Source organism: Vigna angularis, chromosome 1 (assembly GCF_016808095.1).
Source record: "Vigna angularis cultivar LongXiaoDou No.4 chromosome 1, ASM1680809v1, whole genome shotgun sequence".
Taxonomy (NCBI): domain Eukaryota; kingdom Viridiplantae; phylum Streptophyta; class Magnoliopsida; order Fabales; family Fabaceae; genus Vigna; species Vigna angularis.
In genome coordinates, this window is record NC_068970.1 from 15,534,271 (window position 1) to 15,553,927 (window position 19,657).

The following is a 19,657-nucleotide window of genomic DNA, read 5'->3' on the forward strand; positions in this document are numbered from 1 at the left end:
CCTAACTTCACCGTGCTTCTCACTGTTCCTGTTTTTTGACTGTTGGAGACATGAAGAGAAACTCAAAATTTGTTTTGTTTGTGCCCGAGTGGTTCTTGATGGTTCCTAGTGAATACAGGTGAGTAATGTGAGGGGTGGAGAGTAGTGTGAGAAGTGTATGATAGATGATGAAGGCGTTGAGGTGGTTACGGATGAGAGGAGTCAAAGGTTGGAGTTTGTATGGTTGTAGTAGGCAGAGACTGGGAAAAAAAAATGAGTGAATGAAGATGGTGGTGATGGTTGGATATGGGTGGTCGGTGTTGACAGAGAATGGAGGAAGTGATGAGTTTCTGAGTAGGTCAATATGTTGAGTCAACAGAGGAATTCATAGCAGTGTTAGAGAGAATCCCCTTATCCCCTCCTTTCCTCGTCTTCTTGATCAGTCTCTCTGCCTCTTCTCGCAATTGAATTTTCTTTTTTCTTTTATCTTGCATGAAGGGGTTAAAGTCTGAGGGTTGTACCCTGACACTCCATTGCTTCCTGCTCCAGCCATCCCTGTCTTCCGCGCTTCCAATCGAAGAAGAAAAGGGTTTGCCCCAGTTTGCCTTTTTTGCCCTTGAAGAACAAATCCATTTTTTAATACAAAAATTAATTCAAAATCATTTTTAATAACACGTAGGCAAACTTAAACGGCCGTTTGTGTAATTTGACGGTAGACCCCTAATTGCTCCAATTTTACACAAAAAAGAACCCAATTGAGACGCCGAAAAGAAAAGGGACCTATTTGAAATTCACGCCGAAAATAGGGACCTACCGAGACATTAAACCTAAAATTAAATATCCCAACATATCTAAGATAAAATTAAATAAGATTTGAATATTAATAAACAATTAAAAATGCTAATCAACATTAAATTGTATTTAAAGATCAATCTGTTCGAAATTAATCAAGGAAGTATTGTTTAAAACACTTATATTTATTAGAAATTTAATGCACTGAAATTAATCAAGGAAGGGTCATAAAATTTAAGGAGTTTCACTTTTAACTTTCAAAATCATTGATAAGAAAAGGTTTAAAGATGATACACTTATAGTATAAAACAGTTTTAGTAATACCATAATGTAAACATGAGCTACATAGTATGTGCCATTTCTTTTTCTTTAATGTGTAGTGTGTCATATGATGTATTATGCAAGTTTTGACTTGAATTTTGACATGCCAATTGTATATATGCATCATGTGACACACACCAGAATCTATGATGTGTTTTCCTCTTTTTTTTCTGTCTTAACTAATAAAACCACTTTCAGACATTATTTCTCACCTCATATATTTCTATTAATAACGGAATCTAGGTAAACCAAAACAAACCAAACTAAATCACACATAAAATTTAAACATCTCAGACATTTTCATTTTCATTTTGGGAAAGCAAACAAAAAAAAATCCTCCTCCTCCTCCTTCTTCTTCTACCCCTGCGCACTCTTCCATTCACATTTCTGCAAAACCCTAAATCAGGGTTTTTCGTTGCCTCGGCTTTTCTATTACTCGGAATGAGGAATCGGAGATGGTTTTGGTGATGTGAAATGGGAAACGGTGTGTGGACGGGTCGGTGGTTTCGGACCAGCCTGGCTCTTTTGCACCCTAATGGCAAGCACGTGTCTTGGTCGATGGTTTGTGGGGTAATGCTATTCGGGTTGGGCCTGATTTCCCTCTTGACGGGTCACGTCGCCTCTCATCTCGAATGGTACTCTCACCGACTCCACCGCCGTACCCTCTCCACACTGGTTCGTAACAACATTACATAACATCAATGTGTTTCTTGATGCTACTGATAATGACGATGCTAACCGTGTTTTAATTGAATGTTTGTAGGATGGAGGTGAGGATGAGCCAATTGATATTTGGCAATCGCAGTATTCTAAATACTACTATGGATGCGAAGAGAGGGGGCGGCATTTTGGTCGTGAGTGAAGTCTTCTTGCTTTCTTGTGTTAATGTTGCTGTTGTCTCCTTGTTATTTTGATGTGTGGTGGTTGCTTATTATGGATGAAGGTTTATGAATCCTAACGGCAATTTTGGAATTTTGGGATTTGAGATTGTCGTGATTTTCCTTCTTGCTAAGTTGGGGCTTAGTTACTCTTTGTCTGTTGTTTGATTTCTTTGCTGCTTTGGGTTGTGTGATGTGATATCCGTAGGTTCATTATAGATTGCTGCAATTTTTACGTGAAGTTCAAACTTCAGAGTCCTTTTTTACCTTGTTGTCTCTAACACTAAACCTCGGGAGAAAAGAAGGAAATATGTTTCATTTGAGATATTTTAGCAAGATTAGGATAGTACATGATACTTTAGGCCAAGAAGAAAGAATAGAGTTTTACTGGGTGCAGTGTGTGAGCTTTCCAGTGATTTGACGGATTTCCATCACGCTAGTCAATGTCTTGTATGCTTCTGGTGTTTACCTTGTGTTGTATCAGTGTTCAGTAGCTTTCTTTTATTCCAGAATAACAGGCTTATAACAGTAGAAGCGATTTTAGTGTGACAGTTCTAGGCTAGCATTTTAAGCATGGAGTTTTACTGCTTTTGTATATGGTATAGTTTTACTTCCATGTTACATATGACAGCTGAATGGTTTAGAAAACTTTAAATGGTTTCCCGTTTTTCTTTAAATCAGTTTGCTAAGTCATCATCTTCCTTTATGTGCCTTGTGTAGAAATCTAGGGGTTGTTGTCTTATGCTTTGCTTTTCTTTTAAACAAATGCTTATGCATTCCTTGTGATTTGGTTGAACTATCTGATTTTTCTACATGACACTTTCTATCTTGTTTGGTTATTGGATAATATAGCTGCTGTACGTGAGCGCAAGTCCAATGGCTACTTGCTGATTGCTACAAGTGGAGGACTTAACCAACAAAGAACTGGGGTAAGTAGGACATAAGTTTTATGATATAGAATATCTTCGTTGGAAATAATTTTCTGTAAGATCTGACGGTCACTGGTGGTGATTAGCTGTACCTGTATGAATGGAAACTAATAGGCCATTTGGTGGTCTCTCCTATTCATTAAATCATGAAAAACATTTATTTTAGCTCATTGGTTCTGTTTCAGTTTTTAAAAGAGCATACGAGGCCCAGATTCTCTTTGTTGTCATGATCATAATTTTTTTTTCTCATCTAAAGTGATTCATACGCCCTTCTTGTGGAAATGACAATGGTATTCTTGCCTCTAGATAACAGACGCAGTTGTGGTTGCAAGAATTCTTAATGCTACACTAGTTGTTCCTGAGTTGGATCATCACTCTTTCTGGAAGGATGACAGGTAAACTGCAGATTCTAACATTCATTCAATATGCTGATTACAGTGAACAAAATCGAGTCAACAATTCTTTCTTTTAATAGCAACCGTTTTGGTTGAATACAGTGACTTCGCCAATATTTTTGATGTGAATTGGTTCATTACATATCTTGCAAAAGATGTTACTATTATTAAAAGAGTTCCTGATAAGATCATGCGGTCTATGGAAAAGCCCCCTTATACAATGCGTGTCCCAAGGAAATCAGAACCTGAATATTATCTTGATCAAGTTTTGCCAATACTCTTGAGAAGACGGGTAATGGCACTTTTTATTATGATTGATATATGTTTGAAATTTCTTAATTAGCTTCCTTGAAAATGTTTTGATTTTGTAAACAACTTGCATACTGAATTGTTAGTTTTGTTTAATATCAGTTTTGATAATTCCCTTTAACTTTGGCTGTGGTGGTAACTGATTTCTTGGATATTTTCAGGTTCTACAATTGACTAAATTTGATTATAGACTTGCAAATAATCTTGATGATGAGCTGCAAAAATTACGCTGCCGTGTTAATTATCATGCTTTGAGATTTACAAAACCTATACGACAACTCGGTCAAAGAGTTGTAATGAAAATGCGTAAGATGGCAAGCCGTTATGTAGCAGTCCATTTGAGGTTTGCCCAATGAAACTGATGTGTAAACTTCAAATTCAACTTCCACCTAAAGCATCGTTGTTTGCTCTGGCATGCAATCACTTAAATTTTTGTAGATCTCAGAACCAGTTTTCTTTTCTTTGGTCACTTACTCTCCCAATCACACAATTTCCACTCTTATCTTTTTTAATATTTTGAGCTGTTTTAATCTGGTTGATTTAACTTTCCCCTTTTCACATTCTCTATACGATTTTCTGAAATTGGTTGATTTGCGTTGAACAATTTGAAATTGTCAAATCTCCAACAGAGTTTAATAATAACAATGTGGCAGGTTTGAACTGTGGCTATTGCCTTCACAAAAGATTAAGGATCTCATTCATAATTATTCATTGCAGGTTTGAGCCAGATATGCTAGCATTTTCAGGTTGCTATTTTGGTGGGGGTGAGAAAGAAAGACATGAGCTCGGTGAAATCAGGAAAAGGTGGACAACATTACCTGTAAGACTGCAATCCTGACTTCTAATAGCAATCTTATCATACTGGCAAGACGACAACTTGATGGCAATTTGTTTTTTTCTTTCGTGCTGAAGTTCCGAAGCACTTAAAACTAGTTATTTCTTCGCTGATCTTGATTAACCATCATTTTGTGGTATTTACAGGATTTGAGCCCTGATGGAGAGCGAAAGCGTGGGAAATGTCCTCTTACTCCTCATGAAGTGGGTTTAATGCTGCGAGCGCTGGGTTTTGCAAATGACACATACCTCTATGTTGCATCAGGAGAGATATATGGTGGAGATGAAACCATGCAGCCTCTCAAAGATCTCTTCCCCAACATTTATACAAAGGAGATGCTTGCTGAAGAAGAGCTGAAACCTTTTCTTCCATTCTCCTCCCGCCTTGCTGCTATTGACTACATCGTTTGTGATGAAAGTAATGTGTTTGTCACTAACAACAATGGTAACATGGCCAAAATCCTAGCTGGACGTAGGTAAGAACATATGGTATCATCCTTTTATTCTTCCTTTATGTTTCAAAAAGTAATACGATGAACATGTTTATTGCATTTGTGCGAATCAGGAGGTATATGGGTCACAAAAGAACCATCAGACCTAATGCAAAGAAGCTTAGTGCACTATTCACATCAAGGCACGAGATGGTCTGGGATACATTTGCAAGCAAGGTTAAAGCATGCCAAAGAGGATTCATGGGAGAGCCAGATGAGATGAGACCTGGCCGAGGAGAGTTTCACGAATACCCAAGCACGTGTGTGTGTGAGAAACCGTTTATGGATGATCTGAGTCAAGATGGAACCCGTCCGAAGAAAGTGTTGTAAGCAGACAATGAAATTGTTGCCGGCGAAGAAAGTGTTGTACTAAGGTAATTGGGAGAAGGGCCAGAAAGAGATAAATAAACATGAGTAAATTTGGTACAGCGTCCTTAATCGGATAGAGAAGTAAGACCTCATTAATGGCAAGAAATGCTCTTCGGCTACTCGTCCATTTTAAAGTCTGATTTGGCAACCATCAAATTAGTGGTAATTATTCAGTCATTGGCCACAATCAAAATCCTCTTTATTTACATAGTGAATGGCTCAATTCAGATTCATGCATAGGGCTAAACGTAAGAGACATTAACGCGTTGCATAATGTTGATAATAGATGTCTTATAGGTAATTTGATTTTGCAACATAATTAGTTTTTCCCTCATGTGCCCCCTCTGTATCATTACATTACCTCACTACTCTGACATCATCAGACATTCATGGAAATTTGCTTTGGAAGAGCTTATGATCAAAGTTATTGTATAGATTCACCTATGATTCCGCCTACCATTTCTGAATAAGTGCTCATTTATCCGTTTCATTTTTCCAAATTATCGTTGTTGCAGATAAGATTGAAAAGAGAGATAACGAAGTACAACGGGAGATGAACGCAAGCTGATATTCAAAGGAGAAGAGGAACATGACTTTACCATTTGATCATATCAACAAACCTTTCTATAAACAAGTCAACATGGATAAATTCCATATACAGCCTACAGGATCAAATTCAACCATTCTGTAAACAACATAAAATCGATATTAACATCTACTGGACTAGTCTGCCTAAAACAAAGGAAACAAGAATTTCCATTCCTATGTTCCCTATTATAAATAAATATACACATCTATGCCGAGTGTATTGTTCTTCCAACTAAACCGCATATAGCAACTTCTCGTTTAACTTTGGTTACCTGTGGCAGTAAAAAAGTTGAAATGTTATTACATTCATAAGGTTACTCAAGAGCAGTCGACGCACTTGAATTATATATGTACACAAATTCTCACCCCCTAGAAATATTCCGATTCTGGTTTTTGTGACCCTTTTCATGTGAAGCAGCAGGAATCTTTGAGATAATCAAAGAGCTCTGCAATCCTTCTAATAGCTGCCAACGCAAAGTCAAAACCATCAGACTCAACAAAAGACAACAATATGAAAAAAAAAATTACAGGTCAGATAATAAAAATGGCTTTATTGTAGACGCATAAAATAAATAACATGCGAACTAGAACAACCATTTTCAGTTAACGTTAGTCATGATCTTACTCTAGAAGTTGGCTGTATCCTGCGATTGGATCTACGAGGCTCAGCGATATCAGATGTTGACTTCACAGGATTTCCATTGAAGGCTTTTTCCTCATCAATCTTAGCCAACCTTCCACCAGCAGCAGGTGCAAGTTTTCCTTTACTTGCCCTTGATGTTAATGTCTTTTTAGTGGAATGAGAATCAGTTAAAGACTCAAGGGACGAATACAAGATTGGTCCAACCCCAGCTCCAACGTTCCCTCTTTCCACCTGATTTTCACTCTGAGATACATTCTTAAAATGACTTGAAGAATCCTTGATCCTTTCTGCACGACTTGATAAAGTGTTTTCTTTCGGTGGGATCACTCTCCCTGAAACACTCTGCTGTTTTCCAAACTTAAAAGCAGGCCTGGAGCCAGCTCCGAGTTTTTCCTTGGTATCATTTTTTGAGGTGTTTTTCAAGCCACGTGATCCACCGGTACCTTGTGGTACCAGGAAGTTTGAAAGCTTAACCGAATCATTTCCATCGTTGATCTTACTTGTCCCATCAGCAACGTAATGCTTGCTTACTTCCATAAATTTCCTTTTCTTCCCAGGTTTAGGAACACCAAAAATCCCTCTTGATCCTTCTTTTGGAAGACCAGTCTTTACCATTCTGTGTGCATCAGATTTATTTTCATTCTTGCTGTTCTTCCCAATATTGAACACTTTATCATTTTCAGTCAAGTCCAGTAACCTCAACTCGCCAGGATTTGCTGACTCTACGGCAGTAGTTCCTTTCAGAATCCTGCCCTTACCCTTTACCTCTACTGAAGGACTACCTAACTTGAGTCGTTTTTCATGAGGTGTATCACCCTGCATGCCAAACGTACAACTCAGTGCAGGCATGCATAAAATTAAAGCATCAGAAGAGGTTGCAAACGAAGTACCTCATGCGTAGAACTCTCATTTGCACCAGCCATGGGAGCCTCAATCCATTTCCCATCCTTCCAAATAAAAGATTGACGTAGATGCCAAGCTCTGAAAAGTGATGTTTTTCCACTAACTGCAGCAAACAATTTAGACGGTGTGTTTCAAAGTGGCCCAACATACACAATTGTTAGCACAATATTCATTAAAGTTTAATCAAATAATGCAGATACCTGGGAAGTGAACAGTTATTGTTTTATCGTTCTTGTTCTGATCTGTGATAACACCCTCCTGCCAGCTGATAAAAAACAATAAAATGAGATAGCCACAGTAAAATATAGGAGTATTATATAGAACTATGGCCCAGTTTAGATAAGCTGAGATGATATATTGATTTTAACTTATGGAATAAGCTTAATTAGTTTTATTTAATTTTCTTCACCTAAAAGTGTAACTAAGTTTATCTAAACAGAACCTATGTCTGAAATATTAATTAAAAGTGCTTCAGCTTTCCAAAATTGCAACAATAGAAGAAATGCTTCCGTTCAAAACAGATTTTGTAACTATGAAGCTTCTACAAGACAGGCTAATATCAGGATGAGTTGAATCTGATATTTTCATACACTTAATCTTTAAAGAACCAAATGTTCATTTAAAGAGTCCATTTATTGGTATTATCTGAAAAGCATTCCCTAGAATGGTGCAATACTGATTATTCTGTGCAATAAATCCATTCTCTTTTGCAAATGTCTTGATCGCATCTTAACTATAATTAATAAAGATATAAAAACTTTACAGTCTCCATAATCAAACATATATCAGATACAATCAGAGGTCGACAGAATTATTTGTTAAAAAATCTGTTGTTTCATTTACGTTGAAAAGGTAATAGGAACTAAATCGCTTCCTCTTATTCTGTTGTTTAGTGTCAAAAAACGTAAACCTTAAAGCTTCCTCTAATTCTGTTAATTAGTGTCAAACAAATAAACCTTACAGGCACTAGAAAGTGTAAAACTATACCTGTCTTCTACCCATGCATCAACCCTATCCCCAACAGACCAATTATGATCTACCATAGCTGCCCTCTGTCTCTTCCTTGTCCCTTCGTTACGCAAACCAGGTATATTACTAGCAATGCGTATTCTGGGAGGTTTGTCTTCTTCACCTTCAAGTGAAATCCATTCCTTCAAAGGCCCTGCACCTGTAAAACAATTGTTTTCTCAATTTTCCAACCTAAATTGAGAATTGATGTATTAAAGCTATGGCAGACGCCAGAAAAATATCAAGGTCCACTGGCTCTTGTGTGTAGTACAAAAGTTGAAAAAGAAACTAAGTAGTTTGTCTCACATGTCAAGTAATTAAGGTATCTTGTTCTTAAAAACTAACCTTCATCATCAACAGGCAAATCGTAGCTTACATAAGCTTTACCATCCTTCACACTTAATACTTTGGCTTTGTACCATGCTGCCTTAAATCCTTCTCCATCTTTGAAAACCTGAAATATATGATTGCTTCAGATAACCAGGAAAAGATTAATTCAAAACCAGTTCCAAAATTGGAAACGTTGCATCTAATTTTAATTAACTATGACATAATAATCGCCAAAGATGTTATGCCTACTATGAAATCAAATGGGTATTATCTAGTTAACCTAATCAAATTCACTAATAATGAAATCAACCTCTACAGGTGAGCCCTCCTTTATGCTATCTTCCTCCACATCTTCAGGTCTATTGCCAGCTGTGGAAGCAGCCTGCATTTCAATCTCAGATTCAGGAAGCTCGTCAATGGGATTGACTAGGTTTGGTCCTTTTGAACTGTTTTCATTGACATTAATAGAAGAAATGCCATCAATGCCTTTCATATAGTTCTGAGATATCTCACTCTGCACTGTATGAAAAGGTGACTTCTCTCTTGCAGCAGTCTTCCCCTTTTCATCAGATGAAATATCTCTATTACGTATCTGGGAAGCTCCAGGTCTGTCTCCAATATTGTCAGCGCTAACCAGACCACGGGTCATGTCTTTTAACAAGCCAACTTGCTGACTTGATTCTCGGGCTGCATTCCAACAACCCTCTGGACCAGCTTCTACTAAGTCATTTAATGCCAAAGGATCACCCATAGTTACAATCTTTCCAGCCTGGGATACAGCTTCTGCTGCCAGCTCAGCAGCCTTCACAATAGCATCCATATTTTCAGCTCGTTTTCTAGCAGCTGAAGCAGCTTCCACTCTCTTCCTTGCAGCCTCCTTTGCAGCTCCGATGATAGAACTAGAGCTATTGGTTCCAATAGTACCCTTCAAGATGGACGCAGGGGTTGCTTTTCCTAAGTTATTCATACCCTCTGAACAAGAAATTTGGCAAGAACTCTCATAACCAGATGAAACTAATGCTTCATCAGCCATTAATTTTGCATGCAATGCAGCATTTGATGCAACATTGGCAGCAGCAGCAGCTGCCTTTGCAACAGCAGCAGCAGCGGCAACTGCTACTGCAGCAGATGCTAATTTGGCCTCAATATCTGACACCAGTCCAGAATTTTTGTGTTTATCCAACTGTTTCCATATCTCCAGGCTATGATTCACAGCAGCCACAGAAAGAGCAGAAGCTTCCTCAGCATTCTCTCTAGCCTCCTTAATTTTTGTAAGAGACTCATCTGACAAAATCCTCATCTTAACATTCCAGTCACTTGTGAGGTGTTCAGCAAGAGATAGAGGAGTTACAGACACAACTGATTTTTCAACAGTAGTTATGGGCACACTCCCAACAGGGGTTGCAGTGGCAACAGAAGTAGATATATGGCTGCTTACAACAGGAGTTGCTACTAGTTGAGACTGCAAATGCATGGCTTTCAGCCCAAGATCCTCAGACACCATACTTTTTTTTCTTTTTTTGGGTTTTGGATCTGAAGAATGCTGAGCATTCAATACCATCACATTGTTTGTATCATGCAGAGGGGTAGTTGCCAAAAAGACACTTTGCCCACCTGCACTAGAAGGTGGCAGACCAAGAGGAGCATTTTTAATACTTGGAGGAACCGACGATCCTTTGACAGAATTGAACTGAATTGTATCAGTGAGAGGTAACGCAGAAATATGGGAAGTGTTGCTATCAGAGGCAGGAATTGGAGTCCATGATCCACGAAGAGGGGTTTGGGATAACCAAGATGTGTTGTGTCCCAGAAAGTTTCTGAAAGGAGGGGTTTGGTAATGCGAAGAAGTAAGTGCCTGTGAATAATCCACAATAGAACCTCTTGCAAGGGCATTTTGAAGGGAATCACAGGAAGGAGTTTGTAAACTCCAAAGGGGTGATGAAATGGGTATTAATGGGTTGGCAATTGTCGGAGTAGCCTTGTTGCCAGCTACACCAAGAGGTGAAGAGATACCTTGAAGTGCATTTTGCTTAACTGCTACATCAGTGGTTCTTGCACCTGCAGATCTCAAATCTATATAGTTACACGATAAAATTATAGAAAAAAATTAAACAAGTTAATGTAAGTAAGCATATAGGATACCGGATCTTGATTGCAAAGGCATTTCCGGGTTCATGGGATGAGATTTTTTACCATGCTGCCTCTCCATGCAGGAAGACCAGGCATTCTGCCAAATACTCCTTCCACCATCTAAAGAGCACAATGATACTCAATACTTTGTACAAAAAAAGAGAAATGAGTATGAAAAAGGAACATGATTTAGAAAAAGACCTGGGCCCCCAAAAGCTGATATCATATAGGCCTCATCAGGTACCATGCCTTGACTGCAGCAACATCAATCAATATGAGAAATAACAGGCGTTGTTGACTATCACAAAAGGGAGTACAGAACATAACAAGCCACCTAAACAGATTACTATCTCATGAAGTTACTTTGCTTTAATATAGTATATTGATTGAACGAGCATAAAATAGGTGTGAGGCTCAACAAATCAATTAAATACGAAATCCATAAAATAAAATCAGATCCCATTTTTAATTAACCATGGGAGTTTAGGAGAGACAGGTACAGAATACTTGTGGGGAATGGATGAAGAAATACAATTCATAGGCATGTGTGCACATCACATCAATTCCTCGACAATGAAGAAACTAAAATATATAACATAGTTAAGATTTAAACTCACATCAACGCTCCATAGACAAAGATCTGTGCACGCAATTGTATTTGCTGAATATCCATGAAAGGCTGTTGAAACAGAACAGGTGGAGAAGCAGAAGAGTTCAAATCTGGAAGGCTAGAAGTGGAAGCATTTAAAATAGCAAATTGCTTTGTACTGACAGAATCAACATGCCCGTACTGCTGCATCTCATTCAATTGCATCACCTGGTAACCAGGGGACGGGCTCAAAGACAAGCTAGTTGATCTATCCCCTCTTTCTGAATGTTTTCCTGGACTTTTTCCTTTATTTGCTTTCCTAGAAGTTTCCTTTCCAGCTGTCTTATTAGAGGAACGCCTAGGTTTGTGTTCAGGTGTTCCTTGAGACACAGTGAGTGCCATGACACCATCAGATATTTGTGGAGTCCCAAGGGAGATATTTCCAGCAACTTTGGTTTTGGGAGCACCTACTACAGAAGCAAGCGGAGATTCCTCTCCAACCTTCAAATAAGAACAGAAGAAAAAGGAGAAAAAATGAGTGCATTGGAATTTGAAATAAAAAACGAAGAATTTATTGTATAATGAATTTTTCAATATATAAATATTACAGAGAATAGATTTCAGATAATAGAGCCTTTAGACTTAGATCATGAACCACAACAGGGATTACCATTGAAGCTTGGTTGGCAGCAGCTCGTTGCCTTTTGCCAGAATTTGTTCCTTTGGTGGTCTTTCCTGAAACACTTTTTTTGGGCAAATTTGCCACAGGAGCTAAGCTTCTCTCGTCTTTAGATGCACCATTCCCCTTAGGATCATGATCCGTTGACATGTTCAATGCATCCTTCTTTATGCTTTCAGAAATTGAAGGGTTTAGATGACCGGAAGGCTTAACTTGATTCACATCTTTTTCAGTTTCAGGTTGGCTTTGAAAATTAACAGAGGTACCACGAGCATTATCAGTATGGTTGGCAGGACTGCTTCCCGTTTCATGCAACTTGGTGCAAGAATCAGCCAAAGAAGATTTGGAACTTATATTTGCCGATAAATCTTTACCTACAATTAATTAATCATAGGTGCAAAAGCCAGAAGAACTTCAGTAAAATGTTAAACAGGAAGGGATGCATGTTACAACTATAAAACAACTAACACATAATTTGCACGTTACATTCAACAATTCTATCATCATATGATTGGATAACTTTTAAGACAGGACAAAATAAATCGGTACACAATTACCAAACATTTACAACGTTCACCAGAAGTTCACTACTGGCTTGGCTGTGCAAGGAAACTGCCAGCAAAAAAAGAACAGGGCAGGCCCAATAAACATTCTAAAGGTAGACAAGTAACAAGGAATAAGAATGCCACCATATGCAATAAGCAGAGACCATCACTCTCAAGGGCACACGACAAAATAAAGAGGATGAGGTGACGTGGAGAGAAATATGGTCATTGTAAGCATGGTAAGTCAACCTTCTGACAACACACAAAATACTTGTGACTTGTTGTCACGTGAGTATCTGCTATAGCAATGACACGTGACAACACACAATCTCTTAGGTTCATCCCTCTCGTACATTTTTTCATCTCATTCTCTACTAATGGGAGATTTGCTCCTGATTTTTCTTTTGGAAGGATGTGTTACTATGGACCTTCTTTCGTGAACCCTTCTTCTCATAACAGGCATCATCCATGACCTTGGTCCAAAAAGTATTTGAAACCTAGCCAGAGCCCTTTTGATCGCCCATTAATCAATATTGCCATTATTGTTTGTTGCAACACAGATCATAAACTCTGCACATTCTAAATTGTATAAGTTTCAAACTTCAATTATTAATTTTTCCTATAAACACCTCTCTCCCCCAAAAAAATTAAAAAAGAAAGCTTAGGTAATTGAGGAATTATATATGCGGGTAAAACAACTCAACTTCCTTTTTACTTTTTTGTTTCCCTACTATTAGTAAGAAAAGAGGAGTATTCAAGAATGTATCCAAATAAATAAACTAATCCAAAACAATAGATAACCAAAAAGCTGCATTAATTCATTTGGGGCGGTTCAATTTTTACTTCTCATGTTCAAACTTCAAAATAAAAGTCAATGAATAATTGATTATGAATATGTAATTGTATCTTTAGAAACTTGAGATTATTTTGACAAGTGATTTATAATTTTTGGTTGTGATATTGGATGAAACTTGATAATTTGATTAAGTCTTTTAACAATTACAGCGTATTCAACTTGTTATTGAATAAGAACTAATAACTAAATTAAAAATTATCTGCAAGAAAGATTGATGCATGTATTAGTTCAGGCCTTTACTCTTACTCTAGATAATGAAGTTTCATTTGTTCATTGATCAAGAGAGTGTGTTATCACCTTAAGAAAATACACAAAAAATGAAATGAAATAATTTGATCCAAACCAAAAAAGATTAGATTGACTTGGTTTGAATTTGATACACCAAACAAAGCTTTTTTAATGATTGGAACAAATTATTTTTGCCACTAACATATTAAAATTGAACCACAAACACCCCTCAAAAGTGGAAACAAGAGGGCAAGTTTTTAGTTTTCACTTTTAGTCGAAAAACAGTCCTTAATTCAATCAAAAACAATTTCTATAAATTAACACATGTTTTAGGGTGGTAATAATATAAGCATTTTCAACAAGTCTTCCATTTTCACTTTTAGTCGGAAAACGGTCCTTATTTGCTTTTCTCCCCTGATTTAACTTTGACTTTTCCTTGCCTTCATCATTTCTGCTCAATCAATCACACATGTATATATCACAAGTAAATGTATTACTTTCTAGTTTCTTGGGGAGAAAAAAACTGACAAGTCCTATAAGCCAATGTTGAATTTAAGATCAGTTAGCAAACAAGAAATACAATCCACAATGAAGCCAAAATAAGGCTACGCTGTAACTTTTATTCTAGATATACTGCAGAGGCTTCCCTTACTCCAGATATTTTTTGCTTGGTGCAGAAAAATTCTCCCAAAGACATGAAATGATTAAGAATCACTTGTAGTTTAGAATTAGTTCGACATCTAAGAAGCCACAAAATCACTATTTTAAAATAAAATAGTCAAGCATTCTTCAACAACACAGTTTTTTTGGCTAAAACTTTATTAAGTGCACCAAAAAATAATAAGACGAAAAAAGACAGCAGGAACAATGTTTCTCATTGTGTGCAATAATAAACAAACTGAAGAATAATGAGATACCCATGATATCATATTTCATGAATTGATACATAATAACAATGCTTTGCTTCAGGTTACATGATGTAATCAAAAGTCAAGACCGGTAAGAACATAAGCATAGATCATTCAATTAGGAAAAAGTAGATAAATGATCATAATCAGTGTTGTATGCTACATTATTTTTTCCAATTTTCTATTAGGATGGCCACATAAATCACTTACAACAGGATTTTAAAGAATACCTGATACTTTTGAGGATGACTTGTCATGGAACTCTGGTATTGCCTCCTTGTCATCCTTGGTAAAAGAAATGGAAACTTCATCACCCCCCATCTCTATTGATTCATGGAGAACTAGAGCCTCACCAGCCTCTTTTGCACATTCCTGATCAGCCTTATCACCTGGTGTCTCTTGAGGTTTATCCATCTTTCCAGAAGCAGTTGTCACACAACTGCTTATTGTCTCGCACAACGGCTGTCTTGATGTATCAAAAAAATGTAACTTTTTAGTTCCAGTATCAGGACAAGGAGCAGTTTCCTGTTCAGAAGACCCAACAGGAAGTGTTGAACTTGCTTCATATGCTACTTTAGCTTCAGAGCTTACGTCACTAACTATTTTAGCTTCAGAGCTAGATTCATTGGCTCTTTTACCTTCAGAGCTTAATTCAATGCATATTTTAGCTTCAGCGCTTGCTTCATTGGTTTCTGTAGCTTCAGCGCTTGTTTCATTAGCTAAGGTAGTTTCAGCACTTGCTTCATTGGCTACGGTAGCTTCTGTGTTGTCCTTTTCATCAATAGAAGCAGACCCAACAAGCATCACTCCTTCAACTTCAAAGTGGTCTGTAACTCCATGTGTGGATACAACTCTGTTAGGTAGTGTAACATCTGCCATTTCACAGAATGTTAAACTAATATTTTCTAATATATATTGTTAGTCTGAAAAATAAGACAAAAGAAAGATATGTAGTTAAATCATATAATGACTTCATTCATATCCTTGTGTTTAATCCACTCTATTTTATTAGTATACCTGAATTATTGACAGGCTCAACATCATCTGATACTCTGGCAGTAGTCAAGTTAGTTTCCAAGTTATCTGTACTAAGAGATGATGAACTAACTCCACAATCAACATGATGTGGTTGGTCAACATTGCAATGCATTACGCTGGAATCAGTAGTGGCCTTTTTATTCACTAGGTCAATGGCAGAAATATCTTGAAAAAAGCTTCCTTGGTCACCCTGCTTGTCAGGCTCATCATTTTCACATACCTGTGCTTCCTCACCCAAAATACATGATGTTGTAGAATTCACTGAACTTAAACTTGCGAAACCACCTGCTTTGATATCATCATTCCTTTTATTAATAGTAGAAGTTTTATCATTCCCAACAGAAAAAATAGATGCCTCTGACTTACTGAATGAAAGCTCCATATCCATCTGGTTACCATTGTTTGCTAACTCATTTTCCTTAGCATCACTGTTTTCGCTATATGTAGTCTCAACAGTATTCTTCTGAAAATTAGGACAAGTACCATGGTCAGATTTGCCGACCCCAATTATTTGCCCCTCAGAACTGGAATCGTCTTTAATTGCAACGATTGGTGAATCACATGTATTTACAGCAGATAGATTATCCACAATTGTATCTTCATTTGCATTGGCTGAAGACAAATCTCTGAAACATGCATCTTCATTGGATCTTCCTGTGTTCTGCAAGCCAGAAATGTCATCAGATACCATGCCCAAGGAGCCCCCTAAACTACTTCCAGAAGTCTCCAGGCCTTCAACTACATTGCCACTTTTCAATGCTTCTTCCATAGGAATTGAACAAAGAGGTTTATCAGAAAGAAGTTCTTCTGCCCCAACTGCCTTTAAATTTGAAGTTCGAATTTCAACATCAGAATCTATGTTAATCGCCAAAGAATCCAAATCGTGTTCCTTAGATTGCATCTGTATAGAACTTTGCTCCTCATGACCCATGTGAACTACATGATTCTGCACATTTTGAATCTCTAATACTTCACAAGTAGAAGAGATATTTTGTATGGAAGTTACAGTAATACTATTATTCTTCGGCCCAGACACAGCCGAGTCCTCTGGTGTTTTTTCTTCAAGAGAACCATCAGCCACAATCTCAACTTTTTGTTCATTTGCATCATCACTGTTGTCATCGGTAATGGGAATTCCCCTAGCCACAGGCAAGTCATCATTTCCCAATAAATCATGTGGTGGCAGATTACTTAAACTCCCATCAATGGACAGTTCACCTTGGGAAACTACAGCCAGAGACTGGTCTCTTTCTTCTTCTTTTGAACCAGCCAAGTTTTCATGGATAAAACCTGGTGTCTTTAAATCAGTAGCGTTATCTTTATATTCATTTCTATCATCAGGTTTTGGATCAGGCTCCATTTGCTTAGCTAAGCATGCCAGTTCATCAAAGGCATCAGACTCCTGTATATCAGTTTCTCTTGGGATAAATTCCTCCTGTCCAACAGATTTTAATAGCATTTCAACAGATTCTGAGGAAGTGGCCTCAGACCAAACATTATTGTGCCTTGAAATAGAGCAAGTTTCAGCAGCAGTTGAACCAAACTCTATTCCACTACTCCCACGGGAGTATGCTTCAATCCACTGATTATCTTCGTTACTTTCAATACCAAGGAAAACTTCAGTTTCAACCAAACTATCAAATCTTAAATGCCCTTGAAGGCTTTCGTCCAGATCAAACTTAGGGAGAGCATAAGGCCTTAAAACAGGAGGAAATTTTGTGCTCCCTTCACCAGGTATATGGAGATTCTGGCTTTGAAAATCATTGTCATCATAATCCATGGATGTATCCCTGAAACATATAAGCATATTAGAATATGAGAAATAAGTCAAATAACTATAAATACACGCTTAAATTTTATATACTAATATTCATAAATATAAATATATATATATATATATATATATGCACATACAGACAAAAGAATGCTTCCCTAAGAAGCTTCCATTAACATAGAGCAGAACAGCTAGAGTAGCAGAAGATTAAATACTAGAAAAGGTACTTTTGGTTATGGATGCTCAATGGGTTCGCTGATCTAGATCTAGAAACTGAAGTGACCTTTGTCCAACCAGATCTAATACAGAAACCCCAAAAGTAACTGCTTATGTCCACCACCCATGTTTCTGAAGTGCCAAAACTGAGATGCACCAAATCAATATATACTAAAAACAGAGACACATGCATCTGGGAGCTGCAAACTCCGCCCACCTAGCCCCACTCCGGCTGCTATTGATTACTTAGGAACAACTACTCCAATGAAGCAGGTATCATATAGCCTCAGCAGAAAACAACTTCATCATGTTTCATAAGTTAACATATCATTCCAATTCAAGAATTCCCTAAAATATCATAATTAAAGAAAAAACAAAAGTCTTTTTGAAAAATTATCTAGTCACTAATACGGATTAAATGATTAATATATATGAATATTCTCCGCACAACTAACACACTGAGAAAGCCACTGAACATTCAGGGTAGGAGGCAGTGGCAAACGACTTAATGACTGTCAAGTGGTCGGGGAATGTTGTTTAAGAGTATAAAATGTGGCAAAAAACAAAAGGTATGCATGATAAAAACAGCTAATTGAAGACATCCATGTGGTTTCCATTCATTCACCACACAGATAGGTTAAAACAAGCATCACGTAGTAAGACTAAGGAAGCTTCTTCTTTGTAGTGCTATTGAATAAAAATAGCACCGGCATACGTCGTGAGAGTTTTCACGTGAAATCATTCATGAATGGCTTGTATAAAATTAGCTTTCTCACAAAAATTGTTTCATGACCTATATCTTCCTTTTTTTCTTGAAAACACACCGGGTTTGCAGTTACACAAATGATGTCCACTTTGCCAATTGCGTGATCAGTTTAGAGTTAACACAGAGCAGCAACCCTTCCAACGAACTGACAAACAGTGCTTCTTAACAATATATCCTTAAAAACCTTCCCAATTAATTTACTGAGATTGGCCACCTTGTTTGAGGAATTAAACGCAGTCAGTCTCCACGTCAATTAAATTAGTCAAACCCAATCAGAAATTAAAAAAAGAATCACCACTTCACCCCCATAAAGAAAATATAAACACCAACAAACCTATATCTTTACTGGAAAAGAAAAGGAGCAATAAACACCATCCAAGCCTAATAAAAAAATAGCCAGAACCCCTAAAAAAAAGCTGGACATGAAAAGTACCAGAAAAAGAAAATCTAAAGACGCTACCTCCCTCCATTCGGCGAGGAAATCCAGCCCCTCTGATCTCACCTATTCCTCAATCGTACAATCATTTACTGCATCAACAATTCAAGTTATGTCACTGTAACTTCAATCAAATGAACGAACTTTGAACATAGAAAGACTAAGAAGACCGACAAGGTCCAGATGTCTCGCTGAAAGTCAGAGACTCACCGGTGAGTGCGAGTTCCGGCAGATCGAATTAGGGTTCCGGTTAATGACGGAAAGATAGAGAGTAGTGAGAGAAAAAGTAGAAACGACACCAACACGCGAAGTGTGTGACACTTTCCCAGCAGATTTTTTATTTTTGTTTTTCTTTTCTTTTCCTTTCTTATATTCTTTCCCATTGACATTAAATTTTACAGAGGAAGTGTGTATTGTCAATTTGTCATTCTCATTTGTCTTTGTGTAGAGTATTGAATACTAATTCTATTATTACTTTTATTTAAAATTTTCTTTAAAATAAATTTACCATTAATAGAATTAGCAAACAAAGTTAATACATTGATTTAAAATTACTTAAAAAGGATTAGAAAGTTACTATTAGATGTTAAAGTCAAAAGCAGAGCCAGCCTTTTACTTATTTATTTATTAGTTATAAATGTTAACTAGGGTGACTCTTGAAGAACATTAATTAAAAAATTAAAAATAAAATTATCACATATTATTATTATATCCATCTTAATA

General features: G+C 37.1%; 2 protein-coding genes across 10 annotated transcripts; one reads left to right on the forward strand and one right to left on the reverse strand.

Annotated features, from left to right (window-relative positions):
- The first annotated feature begins 1,144 nt into the window (after positions 1-1,144).
- Positions 1,145-6,103, forward strand: LOC108331285 (O-fucosyltransferase 29). 3 transcript variants are annotated; one of them, XM_052870081.1, is made up of 10 exons: positions 1,145-1,767; positions 1,856-1,946; positions 2,823-2,899; positions 3,206-3,294; positions 3,397-3,586; positions 3,765-3,946; positions 4,321-4,423; positions 4,585-4,913; positions 5,003-5,302; positions 5,813-6,103. In XM_052870081.1, exons 1-9 carry the CDS (start codon positions 1,567-1,569, stop codon positions 5,256-5,258), a joined length of 1,518 nt encoding a protein of 505 aa, XP_052726041.1. In that variant the 5' UTR covers positions 1,145-1,566; the 3' UTR covers positions 5,259-5,302; positions 5,813-6,103. The 3 variants fall into 3 exon arrangements, 2 of the variants coding, with proteins under 2 accessions (XP_052726041.1, XP_017421429.1); XR_001832356.2 differs by having other exon boundaries at positions 1,147-1,767; positions 5,003-5,459; XM_017565940.2 differs by lacking the exon at positions 5,813-6,103 and having other exon boundaries at positions 1,147-1,767; positions 5,003-5,731.
- On the reverse strand, positions 5,868-19,298 carry LOC108331249 (uncharacterized). 7 transcript variants are annotated; one of them, XM_052870070.1, is made up of 17 exons: positions 19,145-19,298; positions 18,959-19,026; positions 16,109-17,532; positions 15,722-16,027; positions 14,935-15,576; positions 12,159-12,541; positions 11,517-11,989; positions 11,101-11,153; positions 10,912-11,019; positions 9,080-10,827; positions 8,785-8,893; positions 8,419-8,599; positions 7,632-7,696; positions 7,419-7,534; positions 6,511-7,344; positions 6,252-6,349; positions 5,868-6,157 (listed from the first exon to the last, which is right to left on the reverse strand). In XM_052870070.1, the coding sequence occupies exons 3-17, from the start codon at positions 17,520-17,522 to the stop codon at positions 6,154-6,156; spliced, it is 6,534 nt and encodes a 2,177-aa protein (XP_052726030.1). In that variant the 5' UTR covers positions 17,523-17,532; positions 18,959-19,026; positions 19,145-19,298; the 3' UTR covers positions 5,868-6,153. The 7 variants fall into 7 exon arrangements, with proteins under 7 accessions (XP_052726030.1, XP_017421417.1, XP_017421409.1 ...); XM_017565928.2 differs by having other exon boundaries at positions 11,517-11,578; positions 11,717-11,989; positions 15,722-17,532; XM_017565920.2 differs by having other exon boundaries at positions 11,517-11,578; positions 11,672-11,989; positions 15,722-17,532.
- Positions 19,299-19,657: the final 359 nt, after the last annotated feature.